The sequence below is a fragment of the Uloborus diversus genome, chromosome 2, assembly GCF_026930045.1.
Source record: "Uloborus diversus isolate 005 chromosome 2, Udiv.v.3.1, whole genome shotgun sequence".
Classification (NCBI taxonomy): domain Eukaryota; kingdom Metazoa; phylum Arthropoda; class Arachnida; order Araneae; family Uloboridae; genus Uloborus; species Uloborus diversus.
This window is the reverse complement of record NC_072732.1, coordinates 57,436,115-57,463,627: the sequence shown is the minus strand read 5'-3', so window position 1 is coordinate 57,463,627 and position 27,513 is coordinate 57,436,115. Positions and strand designations below refer to the sequence as shown.

At 32.8% G+C, this 27,513-nt stretch overlaps 1 protein-coding gene across 1 annotated transcript in view; it reads right to left on the bottom strand.

The window, feature by feature from the left end:
* LOC129217059 (charged multivesicular body protein 5-like) overlaps positions 1 to 27,181 on the bottom strand; it is a 33,370-nt gene extending 6,189 nt beyond the window's left edge. The window contains exons 1-7 of the mRNA XM_054851304.1: positions 26,956 to 27,181; positions 24,821 to 24,925; positions 21,522 to 21,568; positions 17,816 to 17,909; positions 12,938 to 13,009; positions 11,797 to 11,905; positions 4,508 to 4,629 (exon numbers count right to left, since the gene is read on the bottom strand). Of these exons, the coding sequence (XP_054707279.1) occupies positions 4,508 to 4,629; positions 11,797 to 11,905; positions 12,938 to 13,009; positions 17,816 to 17,909; positions 21,522 to 21,568; positions 24,821 to 24,925; positions 26,956 to 27,024 (618 nt within the window). The 5' untranslated portion in view covers positions 27,025 to 27,181. The remainder of the gene's footprint in view (positions 1 to 4,507; positions 4,630 to 11,796; positions 11,906 to 12,937; positions 13,010 to 17,815; positions 17,910 to 21,521; positions 21,569 to 24,820; positions 24,926 to 26,955) is intronic.
* Between the last annotated feature and the right edge of the window lie 332 nt (positions 27,182 to 27,513).

Genomic DNA, 27,513 nt, shown 5'->3' with positions numbered 1-27,513 from the left:
TATACTTGTAGCTATAAAAACAACTGAAATATACAAGTATTACGGTTCTTTATAATGGTTTTGCATCTATTTTTAACTATGACCACTTTACCCCATGCTATGACCACTTTCCCCCACCCCATGGGGTAAAGTGGTCATAAAAACATAGGGAAAAGAAAGTTCTATAAAACTACTAAAATCAATATTTTTCTTCCTAAAATTCAATGTACCGTGTTCTTTAATAATGCAATGTAAATTAACAACAAAAAAAGTTAAAGTGTTTAAAGAATTTGTTGCATTTATTATAAACCTAAGTTGGAAACCTACGATTTTATGACCACTTTACCCCACCAGACCCTACTAAATAAAACAGGTTTGAGTGCAGTTTATTTTTGCCAGCGTATATATTTTAGAAATACTGAAAACCAGATACAGTAGACTCCCGATTATCCGCGAGCGGTTTATCCGCGGGGCGGATTATCCGCGAATCAATCGACAATCACGAACATGTATTTTCGCAGTAAAAAAGCGAATACCAGTGGCTGTTTTTTTTTTTTTTTTTGAAAAATTGTAAATTTACACTCAGTTGTTTTTGCTTGATTGATTGATTTGATTTAGTTTTATTATTATTATTATTTTTGTGCGTTCTTCATCGTACATACACTTGTTTGTTATTGATGTTATGTTCGGCTTGTGCAAAAATACAAAACATTTGTACTGTACTCTATATATATTTTCACTGTTTGCAGAAAGTGTTATGCATCAATACAGTTAAGAATTTGAGATAGGACAATTTTTACCTGATTTGTCCCCCATTTTAGTCTTTGTGCGGTTATCCGCGATTTTTATTATCCGCGGCACTTGTGCCACCCAATTCCGCGGATAATCGGGAGTTTACTGTAACTTAATTCATAATATCATTTTAAACTAAACAAGATATCTTAACCTTTTAAACGCCGCTTTATGTTCCAAGTGTAAAATATTGAATTGCTTTATGAAAATAGGACTCTTAGGCATCCCTTTACACAATGCAAGAAGAAATTTTCGAAAAAAAAAAATTTTTATCTAATATTTTGGGAATGTTCCCGTTTGTGTACATTCATTACGGCCTCTAGGAGGGCTTGAAACCTTCAAAATATCGATTTTTCAATTTTTGTGCTATAGCAAAGCCACACTATTTCTGCACATTATAAAACAAACCGCGTTGAAAAATTCGAATTTTTAAGGGAGTTACGCTGTTTTTTATGAAACGATATTTGTTTTGGTATGAATGTCGTCTGCTAAGATTATTTTTTGAGTTATGAATTTTTTTAAATATTTCACCACAATGTTTAAATATTTGAATTGAAAGTAGTTAATGAACAACTCAACTTCTCATAAGTGTTGTTTACTGTTTGAGATTCGCGGCCGAGATAAAAAAAGCACGTTTTTTGAACTAAGATATTAGTTTCATTTTGCGATCTCTTTCGGCGTGTACTTTTGTTTGATTTTCCGAAGTAGCTGAAATTTCTGTGTAAAGTCATGGATGGATCTAATAAACCAAAGAGGAAATCTGGTACAAGACCTAGAACGCATAAATTCAAAGGTAACAGATATACCAAAGCTAAAAATTCATCAGAAGATACTCCGCTTTGTGCATCTGCAAAAAAAATGTCGTCTGCTAGAAACGAGCAGCATGAAGAAACACAAACATCTTTTGATGGTTATAGACTCATTGACATTTCTGCATTTTTCAAAGAAATAACCGATCACATATGCTGCAAAATATGTGGTGGTGGTATAGAAATGCAGGAAGTTTTGATTGTTGGACTGTCTTCAAAGTTTGAAATTTCATGTAGCAATTGCGAACAATTGTCAACTTTTAGAAGCTGTCCGATGATTGCAAAGCAAAAAAATGTAGCAGAAATCAACAGAAGAGCAGTCTATGCTATGCGTTGCATTGGGCAAGGATATGCAGGTCTTTCGACATTCTGCTCTATAATGGATTTGCCTCGCCCGATGTCACGTAAATCCTACGATCTAGTGCTAAACCGAATACGCATTGCGTCGAGCGCTGCTGCGGAAAAGTCGATGAGGACAGCAGCAACAGAAGAATTGATTGCGACTAATGCCCAAGAAGCAAGTGGTTCCACGGTTTCGACGTCCACAGAAGTAGCCATCAACGGGGATGGAACCTGGAAAACCAGGGGACACACATCGAAAATTGGGATTTGCACTGTTATTGGCGATTTGACAGGCAAAGTATTAGACGCCGAAGTGCTATCCAAGTACTGCAAAAGCTGTGATATGTGGAAAAATAAAACCATACTTTAGAATACAAATCATGGTATAAGTCTCATGCAGACAATTGTGTGAAAAATCACAGTGGATCTTCTGGATCAATGGAAGTCGAAGGAATGCAGCGCATTTTTTCGAGATCCGTCGCTAACAGAAACGTAATATATTCCAAGTACATTGGTGATGGCGACTCGTCAACATTTCTTTCGCTCTGTGAATCAAAACCTTATGGAAATGATGTAATGATAGAAAAAATAGAATGCGTCGGGCATATACAAAAAAGAATGGGAAGTCAACTGCGGAAGCTAAAGAGTACGAGAAAAGAAAAATTGTCAGATGGCAAAACACTTGGCGGAAAAGGAAGGCTTACGGATACTTTAATCAATGACATAACCAAGTACTATGGAAATGCTATAGTAGCTAACAAAAGCAATCTTATGAATATGCGACAGGCCATATGGGCCATTTTTTATCATAAAAGGGCCACAGATAAAAATCCATCTCATCATTTTTGCCCGCAAGGTATATCTTCTTGGTGCAAATACCAACAGGCTGTCTCAAGAGGAACTGCAATAAATTACAAGCATTCAAAACCAGTACCAGAGCCAGTTATGGATTGCATTAAAGAAGTCTTCAAAAATTTGACAAGTACAGCACTGTTACGCCCGTTGCTTAGGTGGAAAAACACAAAATGCCAATGAGTCCTTGAACTCCGTAATTTGGAAGTATTGCCCAAAGACTTCTGGTTGTAGCCGATTGACTGTGGAAATCGCAACAAATGAAGCAATTTTGGCTTTCAACAACGGAAATTTTGCTCGTATAGAAGTTATGAAATTACTTGAACTGTCCGTAAGCAGATTTGTAATCGCTGCAGCAAAAGCTGCTGATCTCCAACGTCTGAAAGACTGTGAGCGACAGAGCAAATCCAGCACCTTAGAAGCTCGGAGAGCTAAGAGAAGAAAAATTATACTAGAGTCATCAAAGGAAACGAAGCAAGAAGGCACAACTTATGCTCCTGGAGCTTTTTAAACACATATTGATTGTCTCAGGTATGTAGTTTGACACTTTCTCTTAAATCTAACTTTATTTACGTTTTTCTCAAAATGCAATTTTTCAACTTTGCGCGCAACATATTTTGAAAACCGTTGCATGGAATCTCTTCAAATTTTGCATCAAGCATAAGTACATAATAATGCATAATTCCTATTACTTTTATATGAATATGTTCATAAGTTTTTGAAATAAAAATTTTAATGTGTCACATTTTTCTCGAAAAACCACAAGTAATCATATAGCCCCTATAAAAAATCTCCTGTGAAGAGCTAGATCTTGATAATAGTAGGTTTAAATCTCCAAGAGTTAATAAAAACAATAACAAAAAAACTACATTCCTAAGTGAATTTAAAATTGTTCTATCAAGCGCGCAACATGCACATTTATGTCTCGCAAAATTCAGCTAATAAAATTTAAAAATATTTTTTAAATATTTCATGAAGCTTTTCATGGTTTTTGAATTTATATTATAGTTTTAGACATAGTTCTTTGTAAGTGTACCAAAAATTATGCAGAAATTTACAATAGCACATTAGATATGATTTTTTAAAAATATGCGTATGGAATCTCAATTTCGACTTTTCAAGCCCTCCCAGAGGTTTTTTACTAAGGCTTTTAATCGATTATGCTTTACGCTCGCTATAGCTTCAGTTTTGTATTTTTGCAGAAATGCTTGATATACATGATGCTATTTGTCACATTAATTTCAATTTCAAATATTTCAAAATTTAAAAAAATGCATATTTATAAACAATTTTATTCAAATTTTGATACCAATTACATGAAATGCAAGAGTCAGAGTCAATCATTTTTTTCTCTGTGTCTAAATTTTTTCCAAAGCTACGGAGTCAAAGTCGGAGTTGGGAGTTGGAGTCCCACTAAGTTTTAGGTACAGGAGTCGGAGTCAACTGCTCTAAAATTTAAGGACTCAGGAGTCGGAAGTTGGTCAACAAGTGCTATTTCCAACAAAATTTAACGAATTAATTAATCCAACGAAACTTTATTTTTTACGATTTTTTTAAGTTGATGCTCCCATTTGGGAACATTGGCGCTTAAGAGGTCAAACAATGTAATATACACTCTAAGATTACTTTCCAGTTTGTTTAATAAAATATAACAAGAGGCACAAATTCAGTCATTGTGAACATAACTATTAACAACAAACAAAATTACTGATATTAACAATGATAATACAAACCCCAGTAGATGAAACACTATCAGCTCCAGGTTCTTTTGATGGAACTGTAGGAGACTTGACCGCATCATCCAGATAGGAAGTATCTTCATCAAGAGCTATTTCATCTCCTAATGCATCCAATTCTAACCAAATAAGAAAATATTTACAAAAAAGAAGTATTTGAACTGGGAGGAAATGCTATGTTCAAAAGTCAATTACATTTTTAATACTAAATTATTTTAATTTTGATACTAGGGGTGGGGGGGGGGAGAGGATCTGATGTCGATGCTATGCAACTTTTTTTTATTGATCCATCAAATGTTATGCATATTTAAGTGAAAAAGTGTGGTGTTAACAATAGCAATGAATATAATTTAATAAAAATTAAGAGCAGCAAGATTTTTTTTTTGTATAGAAAACTTTTTTAAAGATGTCTTTATTGTTGTTTACTTTTTTCATCTGATTTGGTACGAATTCGAGGGACAATTTTTTCTGAAGTAACTTGGAAGTATCATTGGCGTCAACAAAGAGGTAACCTTTCAATTGCTTCTTTTCTCTACAAACTAAAACCATTATGTTGTGATCATCACAGAACTTTCTTCCATATTTTTCTTACAAATTCTTGCTCTTACGTAAAATTGCTAACTACTAAGTTTTGCTATTTGCAAAAGTAGAATCAAGTGCGAAAATTGAAAATCATTTTAAAAGCCTTGCGTAAATACATTACAAACATTATACTTACAACAAAGTAGAAGATGGCAATAGATGATTTAAAATCATTGTGATTTTTCAGATTGTTTGTCAACAATTAAATGACTTGAAAGAATTTATTGATGCAATCTTAAGCAATTTATCTCCCACATCATTAGCCACAACTCGTGCAAACAGTAACAAAAATCAGCCTCCTTGGAGCGATTGGCACCAAAATTGAATTTCCGCCAGTTTCTGCATATGTTTCTTTTTATTCCAAATTTCCTCTAAATTGTAGCATTACTTCTTCAGATATAACAGTCACAATTAACGGGAAAGAATGAAAGAATGTTCGGTTGTAATAGCCGCCTGGGGAGCTATTATCACCAAAATCAAATCAACTTTTTTACCCTCTAAGGCAGTGCTTCTCAACCGCTTCTCAAGATCCTTGATATGTCGCGGCAGTTAGATTTGTAGAAAAAGGAAGAACAGAAATGTATTTTACCTGCACAAGAGGTCAGATATGTTTCCAGTTCAAATAATTGTCAAATTACATTGAAAACTGCATTCGGAAACTGTTTCCTGGAACCTTTCGTAGTTGAAGTCCTGAACGCAAAATTTCAGACAATTCGAAATTTCAGTTCGAAAATCAAACTTTCTATTGCGAGGGCTGTCCCGGAAAACTTCAAAATTGAAGGCCTAAAAACGCATTTGTGGGCCATTGTTGACACTGTTAGGTAAAGGGATGAGAATTGGAAATCCTCTCCCAGGAAATTTTAGCTCAAAAAACCAAATTTTAAACAATTTTTGTTTATGTCAGTATGATGGGGCTAGGAGAGCCTCCTAAGACATTTTTGGAATTGAAATTATATAAAAAAATTTTTTAGATGTTCTTGAAGGACTCCAAGGGCGCCTAGAAATAGAGAGGAACCCAGGGCCCTCTCAAATTCTTTTTTAAAAACTTAAATAAGGGTAGTCATTGTTATTTGGTTTAAGTTTACTCACAAATAATTTCCATGTTTTTTATCTCCAAAAAAAATAATAAATGAATAAATAAATAATGATAATAATACGTTAGATGGCACCAGGCAGTGGTGCAACCAGACGGGTCAGGGGTCCATGCCTCTTACTCAAGAAAAGAGAAGAACGTGTATTTGGAAAACATAATTACTTTAATAAGAAAAAGCAAATAATTTTGTGGGGAAATTTTTCCTTCTTTCAAAAAGATATCTTTGAACCAAAAACTTTCAACAGGCGCACATTATTGGGCAGCAAATAATGCTCCCCTATCGTTATTTTATTTCCTCTTTTTTCTAGTCTGCCTGAAAATAAGAATCTTCAAAACACTACTCCCTGTAGCTCTCCCCCCTCCCCACCACAAGAAATTAAAAGGAAAGTTTAATTATTCGTTGGAGTAACAATGGGAAATTGATATCATAAAAACGTCTAAGTAAATGCATTTTTAGGAAATTGATTTTGAAACAATTCCGGACGAGAGTCTCCGAACCACCCTCTTTCCCTAGCGTTACTACCAAAGATAGTTTGAATTCTGAAATCACGTCTTTAAGATTTCAATTTTGAAAATTTTTGGAAGGAGATCCCTAACTGCCCCTTACTGCTTAATGCATCTAAAGATAAATTGAAATTGCGCTTTAGAATTTCGGAAATCCTTCAAGCGAGGATCCCCAAACTCTTCTTTCCCATATCAAAGATAGTCTAAAATTGACTTCAGTTTTGAAACCACATTTAGGAACCGCCTCTCTTTCCCCTATCATTAACAAAAATGTCTTAAGTAGCGCTTCAGTGGCCAAATATTTCGGGAGAGTTTGTCTCGAGTCATCCTTATTCCCTTAACGTGCATAAAGATAATAATAAATTGCTTATTTAGAACAGTTTCAGTTCGAGTTCAGTAATGGCTCAGAGGAACCCTAAAAAGAAACCAAACCTCCCCTGTTCCCTATATATACCAAAAGTTACTATGTTTTACTTCACTTTTGAATATTTCTTCCAGGCAGCCCCCTTCTTTCATGCACACATCACCTCTTTCATTTTATACTCTGAACGATCGACTAAAAACGTGTTTTTGCAACTTCAATTTCGAAAATTTTTTAGGGGATTTCCACCGAAGCCCTCTACCTCTGTTCTTTCTTCTTCTTACGCAGCCAGAGATAGATTAAAATGGGTGTATCCATTTTGCTTCAAATTGATAATTTGCACTGTTACACATGAAGAATTTCTCAGTATTAAACTTCTTAGTTTTATGAATTCTCCCCTTTTCTAAGTTTAAAAATAAAGTGAGAGAGAACATAATAAAAATTTAATATATACGCCACTGTTGAATGACATTGCCCTCGAGAGGGGGGCTCCTCTGAAAAATTGAGGGATTACTTCACCTCCTACACCTTTTTTTTGTAAGAGCCCTACCAAAAATTCTACGTCTATAAAATGATTTTTAAATCAATGCAATTAGTCAAAATTACAAAAGAACGAATATCCTTCAGTTCATACAATTTTCAGGCAATGACTGAGTTTAGAGTAAATGATCGGGAGACTTCACGGTGTGCCCTCTTCATATGTGAATAATAGGCGCCTTTCTGTTACTCTTTTTTGCGTTAAAAAAAAGTGTTGTAGAAACATTTTTTATGAATACAAATGAGCAATTTTACACATGGATTTTTTACAGATGTTTTCCCACTATCGCTTTATAAAGCATTTTTTTTTACATTTTTTTAACGCTGCCCCACCCCTCCTCCCCTTCTTTTTGTGAAGAAACTTTGAAAACTGATTAGTTATATATGAATTAGATAGTTTTTATTTTTAGGATTTTGTTTACTGATTTTTTTCCTCTTTTCCCCCCTTCCTAAATTTTACTTTTACAGAAACTCAGCTGTGATACTTTCATACTTCGATTGAGTAATTTTGCGCCCATCAAATTATTTTCTCCATGCCGGGGCATGGACAGACGAAGTATTAGTCCGGCCCTGTTCTGATGTTTCACTACGAAACGAAACCTACAAATTTGTTAATAGACAAATATTGCCTGGTAAAACAAGTCTACATGGCTGACGCTTTTGAGAGTCTTGGCCAACTGAATTAAAGAATCCAGGGGCAAGGAAAGATTCTATTTACTTGTATGCATAGGCTAAACGCGTTCAAATAAAAAATTCAGCTTTGAAGAGAGGAATTAGAATGTGGCTCACTGAGCGTGTTTAAACTGACCAGCTACACATATCGTGAAAGAAAATCTATTGAATGTGGTGGCAGAACATTTGGCCATGATTCAAAACAACGTTTAAGCACTACTTCTAGTTGACTGGTATAGAAAAATACAACCGGTTTCGTGATCTGATGACGCATCAGCAAGGAACTTTCTTTGAATGCAAGAGAAAAATATTTAGACCTCAGAGCAACCGTTTCAAAACTGTGGTTCAGCGAAGTGCTTTTGAGCACCTATTGGCAGTTAGTAAAAAGAGTATACTAAGAACATATATTTGCAACGTGAAGTATTAGCATCAAGATCAACCAAATATATCTTGTTTTGATCCTCGATTTAAAAACCTGGAGCTCCTCCCAATATAAAGCGCCACTATCCTTCAAGACATGCACAAGTGTTTCAGTCCTTTTTAGTAAAAAGTTAGGGGCCTACTGGCCATAATAAGCACTAAAATTCATGATAAACTTTATTTCAATTTCTAAAAAAACTGAAACAGTTAAAAGATATCAAATATTTAAAAGATTAACTGCTATATCTATATGGACATCTATTTTCACTCTTCCTTGATTTGACTGGTGAATGAAGAAAATATTGTTCATACTGACATCTGAAATCTGGTTCAGTGTTTTGCTAGGATCGAACCAACTATCAAGTGTGCTGTAAAGTCAAAAATGTTGGGAAGCACTACTCTAAGGTAAACCTGGGAAACAATTTCTATTTAAATCTGTTCATCACTTTTTGCGAGTCATATCCCCCCCCCCCCAAACTGCAGGGAAATTTTTGAATGTTTGCTTGAAAAAATATTTTTAAAAAATATCGAAACCATGAGAAAAAATAAATATCTTTTTGAGTTCAATTTTTTTGGGTATTACATGAAATGGTGGGTACAAAGAAAGGGGGGGGTCATGGGATTCGTGAACCCCCCCCTTCAATTTGTGACAACTTTTTAATCTGTTACAAGGTTCATTGCATTTGAGTAGTGAAAATGACTCCTTGAAAAAGAAAGAAAATCTGACCGAAACCACAAAAAAAAAGTAATGAATTTTTTTGGGGGGGGAGGGGGTATTACATGTCATTTTTCTTTTCATATGTAGGCAGTAAATTAGCTCTGATAGAGACGGTATCTTCTTCGCGGCAACTGTCTTCAGGCGCCAGTATATTGAAAAGAAGTGCCAGCCTCCCGATCGCTTTTTATAGAAAAAATTTAAGCGCCGATAACTATTGTAATGTGTCAATATTTTTTTATGTAAAGACTCTGTAGATAATTATTTTCTGTTGTGATTTTTAAATGGTTTCATTTTTGTTCGCACTGAGTTTATTTTTAAATGAGCTGTAGATAGTTAGTTTAAATCAGTGTTTTGGACTTGGTGTAGGGCAAAAAATTTAAAATTTTAGTATCGTGCTAGACTGAAACCTCGTTATACGATGGTTTCTATGATTAGCCCATTGTATTAGACGTAAACTATGCTGGAAAAAGCCGCATTTGTTAGGACTCCGACCACTTTATTGGCCTCTGATTCTTCCGACAATTGAAAAGAATCTGGGAGTATTCATCAGTGTGTTCGACTTATGCTCAAAAAATATTCAATTTTAAGAAGGTTTTCGTTGCTTTTTTACTATTATTTAGTAAAGTTTACTGTACTTTTCTGCATACAAGATGGATGTGTGTCCTGTGTCGAGTATTATGCTAATGCTTAATCAATACCTATATGTATCACGTACATATAAAACATTTAATTTTTATTACATTTTCATAATATTTTTTTTATTATAGGGGAAGCTGCTGTACCCACGGACAAAATTTACTTTTCAATTTTTGCTGGTCTCTGGGAATGGATAATCGACCGGAAAAATTTTCTGGCAGAATCTACACCTTATCTTCTAATATTAGATGTCATTGTTTCAAACTGCTGTATTAGCTGAATAAATGTTTGTAAAGTTGATATTTACCAAGTTAAATTGTTTTTGACTTTTTTGTCCTTCCGTTACGGTCCTTCCCTTACTTTAACAAATACATAATTTATATGCTTAAAATAATTATTTTTTAAAACTAGAGGTGAAATTGTAATGATTAAACACTCCCATATGTGCTCTAATTTTTATGGTTTCTTCCCTTTTATAGTTTGGCTGAACTTTTGGGGAGAACATGATTGCATGAAAATCATGTCGCAAAAATGTCATTCTGTTACCCGCTTTTTAAATTTCATTTTTAAAAAAAGTTACTGGCAAAAAATTCCTGGCTTTGGCTTTTTTAGCAACTTACTATGATGTGTATAAATGTCTATGCATCAGTTTTTTAAAAAATATACATTTGATAGGCTCACAGACAGAAATACATAGATTTTTTTGCTCTAACTGTCCTTCCGTTACTGCTAAAATTCACCTAAGACATTCTTGAGCATCATCCCCCCCCCCCCAAATGAAATCCTGTATCTGCCCCTGGCAGTCATGCAAAACAGAATAAAACGTTTGATTGCTCCACCCTCCTTGGAAGAATTGGCACCAAAAACTAATGGCCATGTGTTCCAAATTTCATTTGATTTCATGCAGTAGTTTCTGTGCTATTGCGATCACAAAAAACCGGTTCCATACATACCTACATTTCTAAAACTGGTCAAAATGGATGGAAATTTAGATGCAGAAGAGGGAAAAAAACAGGTAGCCATCACAAGGGTATATCCAGGTTTTTGTTTTTAGATGCGTGTTTTGTGAAAAAAAAAAAAGAAATTTTTGAGAATTTTTTTTTCTTTTTGTGAGAATTTTTAGGCATTTTTTTTAAACGTATTTTTCTGAGAGAAAAAATTCTGTCGTATTGTATAAAGCATGTTTAACTCACAAATCTAATCTGAAATCCCTTTGGCCTAACGTATCTCAATGGGAATGACATGAGAAAGTCGAAGGTTTTTTTTTTTTTTTTACCGATGTCTTGCTTTTCGAAGAACTGATTAAGCTTGAAAAGAATGAAAGAACTGTTTTTACAAATTAAATTTTGGGAAAGGTTTACTTTTAAAATGTGAAATTTTGTGAAGGGGCCGCTTTTACTATTTTAAATTTTGTGAAGGGGTTGCAAATAGAATTTAATTTTCAACTGAATCAAACCCTGCTCAGAATTTATGATTCATCACCTTTTTTCTTTGACTTCCGAATGTTCAAGGCATTTTTTCAAGAAAAAAAAGCTGCTCTGAAAGTCAACAGAAATTTTATGAACCATGAAGTATAGCTCCCTTTAAGCTGGGTTTACGATTTGCTTGTTAAAAGGGAGCTATGTGCCCATCGACTTAACATTGCACCAAGAATTTCAGACTTCCTCCTTAAATAAGGGAAGAGAGTTTGACTGTATATCTTCTAGTCTAGACATAAAACAAAAATAAATGAATGAAAACTAAAAAGGAAGATCAATTAATACCTGCTTCAAGTTCATCATCATCTACTTCAGGCATACCATAACTTCTGCCTAGAGCTTCTTGAACCTCATTTGCTTGATCGAGCATGTCCTCCAAGTCATCTTGAATATTCTAGAACAGGAATATAAAATACAGATCTTACTTCTGTAAATGAATTTATGCGCATTAACCAATCAAAATTGTTAAGGGTAAAAACACTGATGCAATTTACAAATAGTATCTAATGTTGCCATTTTAGACTTAGGTCTGATCTGGAGCCAGTAAACGCTCCCTCCCCCTTTCTAACATTTTTTTTTTCACATTGATGAATTATGAAATTTGATAGAAATAATACTATTTTAAAACCAGGTAATTATCCCACATCTCTAAGACTTAATTACACTTTATTACACATTTGGCAACAAAAACTAATTATTTAAAATGTTTCTTACTTTCTAGCAATATTTTAACTTTTTCTTATTAAGACTAATTATCAAAAAAAAAAAAAAAAAACTGAATGGGCTGTTCTCAAAGTTATAAAATTAAGTAAATTGACCACAACCTGAATGAATTTTTCACTACTGTAAAAAGTTTGTTCTCCATAGGTAATAGGATATTGAAGCTTGTATTTGCTCCACTGCTGAAAAATTATTATTTTAATCTATTCATCAGTTTATTTTCATTTCGTACAGTACCATTATTTCCAACCTTTACAAGGGGCAAATCATCCTCATTAGAGCACACCTTGCTGAAGTATCTGTGTCAAGAACACTCAACCATGTACGTGCTTCAAGGGCCAGTATATTAAATGTTATGTTAGTGTGCATAAGACTGAGGAAAATGTATAAGCACAAGACATTATGAAAATTACACATTCAAGTAAATTGTAATATAAGTTTTACTTGATGATTAAATATGGTACAAATATAGGTTATTGACATTTTCGACAAGTAGATTTTTCTGGGGTGGTTTGAACATGAGATAAATCTTTAAACCATTAAAAACTGTAACAAGTCAAAAACCTACCAACGTTGTTAATACGCCACAAGAAAAACATCAAATATTTCTTACTAGTAAAACAACATGAATATTGGTTTACTTAAAACTTAAAATCACTGAAAACAAAACAGAATACAAATTTTTAATCATTTAAGAACATCTTACCTCAATATCATCAATGTTGACCTTTTTATATTCCCTTTTCATTTCTTTAACACCCATTTTCATGGCATCCATCTGGAAATTTAAAAATAAAATAATGCAAAATTCAGATCAATTTTGATGTAATGTTTATGTTTAGCATCTTCTTATGGTCTAATGTATACAGTCAAACTTTGATTCATCATTTTTCATGGAGTGCATGAAAAAATGAATGAATATGAGAAAACAAGGAATACGGGTTCAAATCACTGCTCGAAGAAAACAATGTTTATGCATTACACCTAGATTATACAATATATACTAATACAGTGAAACTTCTCTGGAGCGACTACTCTTCGTTCCTCAAAAAAAAAAAAAAAAATCGTTAGGTTGGTTGCTCTAAGAGGTTGTTCTTGAAAATGCAAAAAACAATAACAGTATTAACAGAAACCGTGTATGTTCTGTTTGTAGGGCTGAAGAAAGCATTTCTCGGAAATATTCAGCAGAGTAGCAGATGAAATAAAGCACATGATGAACAAAGAAAAAAAAATATCCTTTTATTTTAGCATATTGGACGAGCTAATACTTAGACAATGTATTTGACTTACATTGAATCCAGTTCAATAGGAGCATTAAAAATATATCGTTATTCTAACAACAAACAACATCTCATCAAAATGGCAAACTACGTATTTCGAATTAAAGTAGAAAAAATGCATCTTTTTGAAACAAAGTATTCAAGACAACTATGCCATTTTACTTTGAACTGGACAACACTAACATGCAGACTACACACACAAAAACATTGAGAGAGAGAGAGAGAGAGTGAACCCTCAAACCTGCAGCATTATATATCCATGAACACACAAGGAACAACCAACATTCAAAATTATAATGGCTTATGCAAAACAACGAAAACTTGCCACACACAAAACCTTTAGAAAAATCTCATGGTTATCACATGCAGGAACTAACCAAAAGTCAATCCAGTTCAAATGGTTGAATCGCTCTAATGACATCACTACCGATTCATTGTTGTTTGTTTATATTGGAGCCATTTGTATGAACTGATCTGCATGGGGCAAAAACATATTTTAGAAGAAATAACAGTAGGGGTTTTTTTTTTTCATTTATGTGAAAGAAAACTTGACTAAAATGTTAACACTGTTTACAGTACATAAAGAACATTACGATCAGAATATAATTAAACTGAGTAATTAAAATTTTTCTTCACTAAAATATACTTCTCACATTTTCCATTTAGGAACTGATTCGCTTAAAAGGCGAAAAGAGATTTGTCTGCATCAGATTATTTTTTCTGAAACAACGTCTCTAGTTCAGCTTTTAGCCGCAAAAAAATCATTTCTGTTGTTACCAGTGGTGTAAACTGAGTTCAACACGAGCCTTGTCTATTCATTACCTGTTTAAATCAGTTGAGAAGAGATTCTGATAACTAAAATGGCCTGGGAATGTGCCTTTCAGAGAACAACCTGCCGCGAGATTTGCAAGTGTCATCTTAGCTTTCCGAGGTTGTGTGAAAAACTATGCCCCCACCTTTGTAACATTTTTGAGGCTCTAAACAGAGGTGCAAGGAAGAAATCCATTTGAAATGCCTGGGTCAATAGTTTTACCCCTACATTCTTTTTTATTTTCACTTTCGTAAGCAAGAGAGGACAAAGGTGTGTCCAGACTAAAATGCTTTATTGCTTTCCTTTCAGTATCTCTTTCTTATTTTCTATTACAGAAAAATCCTTTTTTGGCATTAAGTTTTGCAATTTGCTTGTCAGTACGAGAAGTTTCTATGGTCTCTTCCAGAGGCTTTTTATATTAAGTATATAGGGAGGAAGATTAGTGTCTTAGAAAACAATAGTCAACACCAAAAATACATCCGGCTTAAAAATAGCTATTTCCACAGTACTTTGCCACGCTAAACACGAGAATCACTATAAAAAGTTGAGATTAGCTTTAGTTTTCAAGATACAGGGCCAACTAGGATAGTGAATTCTCACTAATGCTTTTTTCCAGGCAGATAGAAATGCCCCCCATGGAACTCACTGTCCTCTAAACTTCAACCCTAGGTTGGGATAGAAAATCTCACTACATGAAAACCAAAATGGACTAAAAGAAATTGAAATTCTGGGAAGAGAAATGCTCAAATCAGCCAAAATTGGAGTTCTAGGTAGATCCACCTGTTTCTGCTTCCACCCACGCTGATTCTGCTGGGAATAATGAAGAACTTCATGGAAGCTGTAAACAAAGACGATTAGTACAGAGCCCTATTCTCAAAAGGAAACTGCTCTGCTTGTTTCCCACTCAAAGGGAGTCTAAAACACACTGTGTAGAAATGTGTCAAACATCTGTGCTAATCTGACATGCTAAGCACAAAAGTCGTACCTGCACTTAAGTTCAAAATGAGAAACTTCTATTTTAAACTTTTATGCTGCCACATATTTTTTCAGAATTTTTTTAAAAGTACTTCAAAATTTACAAATGATCATAAAACGTTGCATATAGGCAAAATATGTTATTAAGATCCACCTGGTGACCGTAACTCAATTTTGATGAAAAGTGTAGATGCGACATTTGTGCGGCGGTACACGGCAGTTATCCTCTCACTACAAAACAGCTTAAAAGTTTATGCTTCCCATATTATAGCTCAGAGAGCCAAGTCCTTTTCCCTTCCAGAGTCACTTTGCTTTCTTTCAATGTTTTTTTTTTTTTTTTTGTCACTGGCTGGGATTAGGCTGCCAAGTTTGGTGTCCAGTTGGCCAAAGAGAGGAAGGCAATCCTACCTGGACTTAGGCCAATCTTACAACAAGCAAAGGTCAAGAACTTTCTTGCTGCTTGAGAAAGAAAAAGTACTGGGCACCATCAGTTGGTATGTCACACGAATCTGCTTGACATGAGATTTCATTTTAATTAGGAAAAATATTTTATTGGATGAATGGAAAACCAACATTTTGAAAAACGATACATGTGGGTTTCGTGAAAGGTGTCTAAATATAGTTTGTTCAGGGAACCACGGGAAAACAATCGACACATTAACAATAGATTGGGGTCTTGCTGTACAAGCATATATTCTCCTTCATCCTGTTTTATTTGTTCACTTGCTCATGTTTGGGTTAACTTAACATCTTCTTTTATGCACTGCTCATTCTGGTGGCCTAGAAATGGCTGCTTGCTGATTTTTTAAACTCTCATTTTATCATTTATTTGTACTTTAACTTAGGTTGTCTCATTTCACTACTTGTATTTTAGTACTAAGTTCTACCTGCTTTCTTGAATTCCATTCCTTTGTTATAATGAAATATGATAAAGTGATTGTTTCTTAAAGTTTAACTTTAAATGTGCTTCTTGCCTCAATTGTTTTAAAGGATAAAAAGGGTGATTGTGCTTTCATCAAAAAATACATAAGTTTTTTTAGAGAAAAGGAGTGGGAGGTGAGCATTTTTTTAAACTAAGATCCCTAGTACTTTAAATATATATAATTTTACATACATACACATATCAGATGCTTTTTGTTAAACATACAAGACAAAATTCTTATATTCAAACAGTTTCCTCAGTTAAAATATTTTGAAAAAAAAATTTTAATTTATTAATAAAACTGTTAATTTTCTATTAAGTTACTTATGAGCTAGTATAGTACTACTCCTCTAGAAAAAATATAAGAAGGTGAAATCAAAATGCTCATAACATATTTTTGATTTATCCCACACAATTTTTTTTAAGTACTGAAAACTGCATTTGCTACTGAATATATGAAAACAAATTTAACAAGATGTAATTTATAAATCTTTGAATCAATAAAATATGAACTGATTCAAAGATTTCTAATATTTATTAATACAAAAGGGAAATATTAACTAGAGATAAATTAATTGTGTAAATAAATGAATTGAAGGTAAAATAAAGTTTAGCCAACGATTAAGCATTTATTTTTTTAACATTTAACGCTCTTAAAGAGCATGGAATTTCATTTTTAACTGTTCAATTTTCTAGTTTTAAAAGAAATAAAAAGAAATTACATTTTTTGTTTGCTTGTAATAAACATTTAAAATGTGAAAAGTCTGATTCCCATAGCAGATGCAAAGATATCAATTTTCAAAGTGAAAGCATCTAAGTGGCATGTCAAAGAATTTATTTAAGTAAAATTATTTTTAAAAAGGTATACAATAAATAAACTATCAACATAACTGAAGCAAAAATAAAATTAAAACAGTAATACAGTATTTAACTTTTTGGCACTCGGAAAGAATCCAGAATTTTGGATAAAATTTTAACTTAAGATTTGAATAAAATTTAAAAGATATTTCATTCAATTTGTCAGCTAAAAAAAGCTTAGTAATCATCAAAAATGAGAAAAAAATAGATTTTTATATCAGAATACAAAAATATTGCATTTTCATAATAAATGCTTCGAAACTATAAAAAGTAAAAACAAAAAAGGATTTATTGAAGTAAAATAATTTAGAATTGCATTTTTACAGATCTGCACAGTGAATAATATCATTAACAACAACTGACCTAGTCAGCAAAAATTTGGGAAAAAAATTGCGATGTGCTGAGATAAAAGCATAACAGAAAATACCAGATTTTTGATTTAACACACGAAAATATACTTAAATTCCAGTGTATTAGCAGAGCACAATTATCCTTGGCATAGTTAAAATAATAACAATCATTGGTCTATTCATTCAAAGGCAGCTTATGCACTTCACTTGGGCAGAAAAATTTGAATTAAGAAATAAATATAAAATTACTATTACAAACACAAATTTTGCTGAAAACAAATTAGTAACAAAAATCATCAATATTATGATATTGATGATTTTTGTTACTAATTTGTTAAGTAACTAAGTGCTATTAAAGTACAGTTGATACATTAAACATATTACTTACAGTAACTTTTGTATCTTTGAGTTGCTGAGTAGCAAAGTTTGCCTGTTCCATATTGAATGACTGCTGCATCAGATTATCCCTTTGGGATTCATACCTACAGAGAAATATGTGCATTAATATAAACAAATGCATTTAGAAAACTATTATGATGGATATTTTTTTTAATATTGCATTTAAAATAAATGCACCGACTCTAGCATTAACAGTATGCAGTGCAAAACTTTTTTTTTTTTAATTCTAAATATTAAAATCACAATATCAATGTAAATTTTATCAAACAGAATTAAGACTTAATCATCAAGCAAAAAAGAAATACAGTCGAATCCGGACTTACGAGAGGGATGCGTTCCAAGACTCCTCGTGTAAGTTGAAATTTCGGATTGTGGAAAAGGGTATGTATATGATTTTTTTTTATTAACATACCCAATCAAATTAGGTATTTTTAAACACCTTTGAAACTGTTTTAGACCATTTTTTAACTAAAAATTACCGTTTCTTACATAAAGAGCTGAATTTTTACTGTAATTGTAAAAATGTTGCATTACTAAACATAAAATACTATTACGAAGCCCAAATTCAATGCTCAATGGCAGAGAGAGAGACAAAAAATAAAACAGTACTGTACGTACAGTATGTAGTAATAATCAAGCTGCTAGCTCTGCACTATAATTGTACTGTACAGTAGATACACACAGTGGCGCCGACTCCATGGGGCTTGAGGGGGCCCGAGCCCCCTCAAAAATATTTTTGAGGGGGCAGAGCCCCCCCCCCCCCCCCAATAAATCAAGAAAATTATAAGTTACATTATGCTTTCTAAACTCATAAATTTATCTTTTATTTTCCTTGTTTGAAGATAGTTTACCTTGTAAAATATATCCAGTAATGAGTTAAAACAAATAATTATTACGGTTGTGTAAGCAGGTTAACTGAAAACGAGTGGTGCGAATGATGATAGTGTTACAGTGCTGCGAGTACTGTAAAAATTTGTCCCAATGCGCGAACTTACGGGTCAAGTCTGTTGCCGGTGGGCAGCGCTGCGGCGCGCTCACCTAATAAGTGTTGCTGATCTGGAAAAATATATATAAGAGTTTGATTTGTATATAAAATGGGAGGCGTGATAGTTTTGAATACTTTTGGGAATCGTGTTTAAAAGAAAACCTTCACAAAATGATGATCCTTCCCTTCCTCGGAATGGACGTGTACCAAAGAAGTATGAAAACAATGAAGGCAACTTACCGCACACTTTCAAAATCCCAAAGGAAAACATTTGACTCGCGCTACTTATGCGAAATAGCTATAACACGATTTTTTCTCCAGTATTCAGACCGAACGCGAATTCCTCACCGCAACACGAAAATTCGTGGTGTGTTCGTATCAGCTTTGTTATTGGCTACTAAAAAATTATTTTTCATGAATGGATCTTTATCCTTTTAGCATCGCTGAGAGTAGAAGTTCCCTTTTCATTTTAAATGCGAAAGTTAATGAAATATAATGACACCTAAGAGCGCTGTTTCATCTAAAATTTGTGAAGATAAAAAGAGAAAGTTTCCTGACAATTAAAGAAAAGCTAGAGCTTCTTGTAAAGCTGATGGTCAACTAAACAATGCGTTGAAGGTAGCACGAGAATTAGGTATGAGTGATTCTTCCGTACATACAATTACAAGTCAAGAAAAGGAAATCCGTAAAAATTCACCGAGTAGTGTCTTGCAAAAATTTATGAAAATGGAAACTGCTCATGTATTGTGTACGAATATCATTAATTGATCGACTGTACAGTACAACTAAAGATGCATTTGCTTTTCTTACTATATACTGTGTCTACCGTATACCGGTTTATTTTTTTTTCTTTCCCATTAATCATTGATTTTGTACATCGTAGCAGTATTTTATGTTGAATAAAACGTTTTTTTTAAATACAAGTAAACATTCAGTTCTTTATGTAAGAGACAGTAATGTACAGTTAGTTAAGAGATGGTTTTTAACAGTTTGAGAGGGTGTTTACAAGTGTCTAAAATAATTGGGTACGTTTATAAAAAATTTTACACATACCCTTTTCCACAACGCGAAAATTCGACCTACGCGAGAGGTCTTGGAATGCATCCCTCGCGTAAGACGGGAGTTGACTGTACTACAAGGCAATATACATTGAGGTTTGTAAAATGGTGCAATTTTGCATTATTGGGCGATTTACATCAACTGGACGCACACAGGTCATTGCAGTTGAACAAGAGTGCTTGCTTTTATTAAACAGAGGTGAAAGAGAAGAGAACATTTTGAAAAATCAACTGAGTTTTTCAAAAATGACCTAGACATTGAGAGACTGCGTTTACACTTGAATATGTTAGCCGATGTCACTAATGTAAAAACAACTGGTCTTAAAAAGCATGCGTAAATTAAATTTCCTTTTTACAAAAATACTGTGTGTGTTTGTATTTATTTCTTCCGTTTTTCGAAGCCAAAAAATATGTGTCGGGCTTGTCGAGTTTTCGAGGTTCTAATGTTGATTATATGATTTTAAAAACTTTAAAACTCACTATTTTTCATCTCAAATTTAGAAAATTTCCTGCGGCATGCCCCCTTTCCCCCGATATTTTTTAAGTCGGCGTCTCTGGCAGTGCCCTTCAATGCAAGTCAAGCGCCCTACCTTTTCCATGTCTAGCTACGGCACTGCATGACTCCCCATAAAATAGAACAAAAAAATGTCTCTTACTAAGACAAGTGACATGATCTAGTTGAACCAGAAAAATTTGCATACCAATTTTTGGATTGTTTTACTTTGAAAACGCCATGCCACATACTGTTTGTTTTTTAAATTATACACACCAGAAAATATGTAAATTGGCATTTTCAAGGCACAACAATCGACCTTTATTTGGGGGGGGGGACCTCCATGGGATTACATAACCCCCTAAACCCCCGGTGATGACTGGGCCAGCCCCCCCCCAATGATTTTTGCAAGTCGGCGCCCCTGGATACACACTATTATAGTTACATTTATAACTTAAAAATTAGTCTTTTGGCTGCATGCTAAAACGTTAACCATCAAACTTAGAAACAATCTCTTGAGAATTAAAACAGGTTCTGTTCGTATTTTCTCAAAATCTACATATTTGGTAGGTCATTTTTTTTTTTTTTTTTTGCTATAACTATGAAAAGAAATTTCTAGCATCCATTTAACTCTTTAAACAGTAAAATAGTTGATTGTTCCTTATTGTGTTTCTTCCAAAGCATTTTTTAGTCTTACCCCCCCCCCCCCCCCAACTGAGAAAATCACCAGTAAACAAAAGCCCTATAAACCTAAAACGCTTTCCCTAAAATTGAGCATAATAAAACAGAGAACAAACTGTTTTTACATGAAATACACCGCCAGCTCAGTCATTCCAACCGAGGACTGCAATTTCAGCTTAGGAAGTGACTGAGCTGGAGATGGAAAACCTCGTAAGGAAGCTAAGAGTGCCAAGCAAACAGGTAGCTAATACAGAATTAGCACAGATCAAAGCAATGGTGCGGTTCAACTCGAAGTTTGAAGGCAAGGCAAGGTATTTTCAGCAAACCTCAGTTGGAATGACTGAGCTGGCAGTGTATTTTTGCCTTAGCCCTGGCCTTAGGGCGGTAACTTACTGAAAACTTTTTTTTACTGCTTAAGAAAGAGTTTGCTTAAAAAATGTAAACTGGCACTTATATTTAAATAAAGATTGGAACTTACATTTTTCTTTGTTTTAACACTCTCATTGCCTTTTGTTTCACCATATTCTAAAAGCAAAGAATAAGAAAAGTAGGTAAAAGATAATAAATATTTCTATCACATCAAAATGTAGTTGCAAAGAATCTCCCCTTCAATATTCAGAAAGAAATTGAGCTAAGTGAAAAAAAAACGATGATTATTCTTTGTTACATAGCTCAAGTTCTACACTTCAAAGCACTTCTTGCAGTTTTTCTTTAGATCAGGGTTTCTGCTACGATTATTTATTACAAAACGCAAAAATACTATCTAGATTACAAAAATGAAATAAGATGGTCGTTTTTTGTGCTTAAATTAAAAAAAATGTACGTTCCAACGAATTTGCGATATTGAACTTAATCTTTTTAGAAACCTTAGTTACGATGTCCAAAATTACTACTAAATTCAACAGTAACTTAGTCTTAATGAGCATTATGTCTGTCCAATAAATGCATTATTGGGGGCAAAAGACTTTTACCAATTTAAGAATCTAATTTGTGTTCTCTCAGAAATAAGTAAAATTCTATACTTTTAACTTTCAAATTAATTCAGGATTTTGAATTGAACTTTCAATTGGAAATAAAACACATTGGAGCATATAAAATGTAAGTGAAGAAGTATTTCTTAAGTATGGACATTTTAGCATTTTGCTGAAGCTTTTTTTTTTTTTTTTTAATTTTAGCCTTTTTATTAAAAATCTTTTGAACTCAGCTTAAACCCTGCTCTAGACCAGTGGTTCCACAACTTTTTTGTCAAGGCATCTTTTTAGAACTAACATTTTTCCACTTAGTAGGAACCCTAAGTAAAATTACGACTAACCACAACTAACAAATGAAAAAAAAATAAAACTGATGAACCTGCATTGCATATTCTTCATTTATATTGCAGGCGCGCTGCTAAGTATCACAAAAGTTTCATGATTAATAAGCCCTCTAATTATCCATTAAGTTATTGGAAAATTCTGCGGCGCCCCTGTAAAGCAGGGTTGGCTGAATTGGACCCAATTGGGTTAGACCCAATGGGTTTTTTTTGAAAAAACCCATTTAAAAAAACCCATTATTTAGCCCACTTTTGGGTTTTTTAAAATTTTGTGAGAAGTTTTTAAAAAAATTAATTAATTTAAATACTTTCACAATTTAAACTTTTTTATTTGGTCTTCACCACAGACAATGAACACAAAAAATGAATTTTGAGCTTTAATAGTATTTCTTAACTCTTAACGGCATTAAAAATATACTTCAAAGATTTTAAATAAATGTATTTAACTTTTTTCTTTAACTAGTCAATAAATAACTCAAATTATCTTGACCAAGTCCTGTCACGTCTGATTTTCTCAATATTTGTAGATTGTACAGCGGAAACTAATCTAGTTAAAAGGCTTTCATGTAAATTATTTTCTGCTAACCAACACGTCACAAATCTCGAATAAACACAAGGTAATTTTTTTAGAAATAAACAGATTTTTCAAACGGTCTACAGAAAACAGAACAGGTACAGTGTTTTCATAATTTTACAAAAAAGTTTAATATTTCTTACCCTGTACACAGAAATAGAAAAACAGGCAACATAAAATTCAAAGAAATGTCTTGATTAAGCTGGAATTCAGTAAAAAGGGATTTAAACTAATTGAGGTTCTACAGTAGTTTTGCATAACAAAATGAAATACTATAAAGTAAAATGCAAAAAAAAAAATGTAGTAATTAAAAACGAACAATAGATTTTATCACTCGAGAAGTAACTTTGCCTTAACTGTTGGTAATAATGAAAATTAAAAAAATCTGAAACTTTAACATTCTTGGGTTTTTTCGTCTTTTATACTTTTCTTCAGAAAACTCTGAATTTTAACTAGTTTTCCAGCTTTTTACCCGAAGATAATTTTTGCACTTTGTCCATATGCTTATGCTACAATATGCTACAAGTACTCCACATTTTCCCTAAAAAAAGACAAAAAAAACCCATTTCTTTTAAAAAACCCAACTTTAGTTGGGTTTTTTTGGGTTTTATTTTAAAAAACCCAAAAAAAACCTAGGTCCATGGGCTTTTTTAAAAAAACCCCGGGTTTTTGCCAACCCTGCTGTAAAGACTTGTACCGCTTCAGGGCAGAATCATTTCAAATCATTTATGTGAGAATATTTCATGATTGCTACTTTAGTATCATACAAAAAGTTCTTGCATGCTAAACTTTGTGTTACTGTAATAACAGTTTGAAATTGTGCGAGAACTTATTTGTCCATGGCATAAAGTAGATTATATACTTGTGACCAAAAGACAACTGACAGTTGAAAACAAATCATTTTACTTATAAAATGCTGAAACAACATAAGTAAATTATGAATAGTTTATTCCTTATCAACATGATTTTTGTTATGGGTTCAAAATATTTAATACTTTTAATAAAAGAAATTATATTCAATAGTTTAAACTTTATTTATTAGCAAAGATCATCAAATTAGGTAGGAATATTTATGATTATTCAGCAATATCTTTCAGTGTAGCTCAAAAAGTTTTTAATACTGTTTTGGAAATTGATTTGAGCTAAACTTTTCGTTAGCTGACATTCCGGTAGTCAAAGATTGAGTAGCAGTTTCAAAAAGAAGAAAAAAGAGAGATTTTTTGAAAAAAAAAATCAAATTACACATAAAGCTCAAGTACATTGCCAACCAAACTGTGTCTTGAACAGCAAAATAAATAAAACAAATCATTAAGAAATTGATGCAAATTTCTTAATAATTTGTATTTTATTTATGCTACAGTTTTAACATTAAACTGTGCTTTATTTTTAAACAAATGTATGAGCTTTATTCACTATAGAAAAAAATTCAACATATGTTTTTTGATGCATGGTTGGCTTTTCTGCAGCCACATAAAATAATGCACAAATTCTACAAAAAAAAAATTCTGTGTTCAATCCCCAACAATTTCAGCTAGCACGTCAAAGTTTTGTCTAAATTAGCAGAAACTTACAATTCGATGCACGTATTAGGTGTGAAATTTTCAATGTAGTTAAATAACAAACCAAACTTACCTAACAAAATTTTCGTTTTAGCTGAGATTCTGCATCAACGGTGATTGTATTATAAAAGTTTAACTGTATAAAAATTGCACTTTTTTTTTTTTACATCTTTAGCACTTAAATTAGAAAAGCTAATTATTAAGAAATCCCATTTTTGTTTGTAAAATATTTTCATTTTTTCAAAAAAGAAAAAAAAAACTTTTTTCCCCACTGCCTCAAAACTTCTTAAAATTTTACATTCTCAGTTTTTGGCCAAACAAAGTAAACTTACCTTAGCAGGACCTTCTCTCATTTTCTTCATTTGATCTTTATATTTTACTAGTTCGGCATCTAGTCGTTGAATCTTCTTATCAATCGATTCTGATCTACTATCAACCTACAGCAAAAGCAAATAACAAATGTTAGTATGAAAGTAAATACAAATTATTATAGAACTTAATTAATAGTGACTAGTAGGGAATCCAGGTTGTCCAAGTTAATAAAAGTATGGAAAAACAAAAACACCTATAAATATAAAATGAGTCAAGATAAACCAAACAGTTGTGCACAGTAAAATTGTATTTTCTATTCAAAATAAACTTGACTAAAATAATAAAAGCTGAAAGCCTGGATCTCTGTCCGGATTTTGTGGCGCATTAGTGGCTAGACTGTTCGGCCGATTTTCATTAAATTTGGCACAGAATGGGGATGTGCACCTCGAAGGGATTTTTTGAAAATCTGATTTGGTTCCTTTTCTATTCCAATTTTAAGAACATTTTACTGTGCAAATTATCATATGGACGAGCAAATTACCATAATGTGGATGAGCTAATTAGTAATTATCATAACTAGGAACATAGCGAATTGGTGAGAAATTCATCATTATACAAGCTAACCAAATGACCTTTTAATTTTCTACTACGGTCAAAGCTGTGCAGGTACTGCTAGTGAAATAATAAAACTACGTAAGTGAAAATTACCAGTCTTACAAAAACAAAAAATGCGGCCGACAAAAAAACCTTATACTGCGCAAGCTCACTTTTTATTTATAGTCAAAATACTTTATCACAAAAACAGTAGTCAAAATACTCAAAATTGTTAACATTCCATCATCAGTTAATGAAAATGCAGTACTTGTAGCTTATTTTTCATGTTTCTTCGAAGTTTTAAGCCTCTTGCCATAGGAAAAATTAGCATATTGCTGTAATTGGGCAGCAATCTTTTAGCATCTACTTTTGGTTAACGATCATCCTTTTTTCTTTCTCCTTAGTATACAATGCAAAGCACATTGGGCAAAAAGATGAAGTTATTTTTATTTTTAGTATTAATCTCACTTATTGTATAAATATCAGCCAGGACACTTAATAATGTATAAAAAGTGGCAGAATTATGCACAGTTGCAAATTATTACTGAAGAATAGTCAGGAAAAAGATCAAGAAGAAAAAATAAATAATTTGGTGCAGAGATTAGTGGAGCCGGATAAAATGTGCCAAATATTGCATAGCCAAATATCGAGTTTTTGCATTTTGGAGTCCGGATCAAAAATTCATCAAAATCTGAAAACTGGAAAGGTTAGTCCAGAATTGGGGTCCCATACTTCAGTAGCAATTTCATCCAGGACATTTAGTATTTATGAAACTTTTTTTTTTTTTTTTTGCCTTTACTGGTTGTCAAAGAGGGTATATCTATTTTCATGAAATGGCTTTCCATGGAGAAAAGAATCCCATCCCAAAAAGAAGTTAAAAATACAGTGTAACATGTAATACACACATACGCAATTTTATACAATACAGGATCTAAATAAGTCACAAAACTAGGAATGCAGTGTATTGTGCCAAATTTAGGGACTTTCATGATCAGAATTTAAAATTTTAAAACAAGTGTTATTTAGAGACAGATGTTAAAAGAGAGCTTTTAAGTAGCATTTTTTAAAGATTGTTGAGACACCTGCTATTATAATATCTGCTACTTCTAGAGTTACAAACTGAACAATGAAATTAAATATGTATCTTGCTTCAGACTGTGCAAAATGTAAAATCTTACTCCGGATATCTAGTAAAAAGAAGTTGGAATTTATTGAAGTTTGTAACAGAAATCATACCCTTTTAATTTTCTGCCACAGGGCTAACTTCTGTCTTATATTTCTGTTTGACTTTATTACCAACAACTATGAAGAAATTTCAACGAGTGAAAAATTACGCTCGAAGTATCTGCATTAATTTTGTAAACAAGATAGAATTGTTATTGTTTTCGTAGAACGTAAGTTTCAAGAATTGTTGGGATCAATGAACAAAGTTCAATAGTTTATATAAGTGGTAAAGGTAAACTGGTTAGAATATAACCTATTTAAATTTTACACCTAACAGTCTAATGAAATATTCGGTGATTTCGTACAATGAACAATAGTTAAGATGCACTTTACTCACATTAGCAATGCAATCTGTTAAATTTGGAGGAGGTTCCTTATCTTTAGCTCTCCCAAAGAGGCGATTCATTTTTAAGACAATTTATTTGAACTGTTTCAGAATTTAAAAGCAAGTCAATGAATTTTATATAGGAATGCTTTCAATATTCCAGTACGTCAAAACGTCGACATACATTACCAAAGCACATGAAATCTTAGTTTTTCATATGTGTTGCCATTACTTGTTTCAAAGTTTTTTCCAAGATGGGAAAAACCTTCTTTCTCTTCTATTCTTATGAAATTACATTACATTGTGGCGAAATCACCGTTGAGTGCCCCACAACATCATAAACTGTCTGAAGCCAATAATTTACCTCAAAGAAAACACGTGGAATGGAATGTTTTACCCTTTTCTTATAAATCACCGCAAGGAATTCGAGCTCAGGAGTAGCGAACATAGATTGACATCGAAGTACGTCAGTGTTTCAATGTTTTGCTTTCGACATTAAAAAACGTTCATCGATGTTTGCAAAAGTTGAAAATTACTAAATATGCTTTTAATTATGGTTAACTAGTTGAA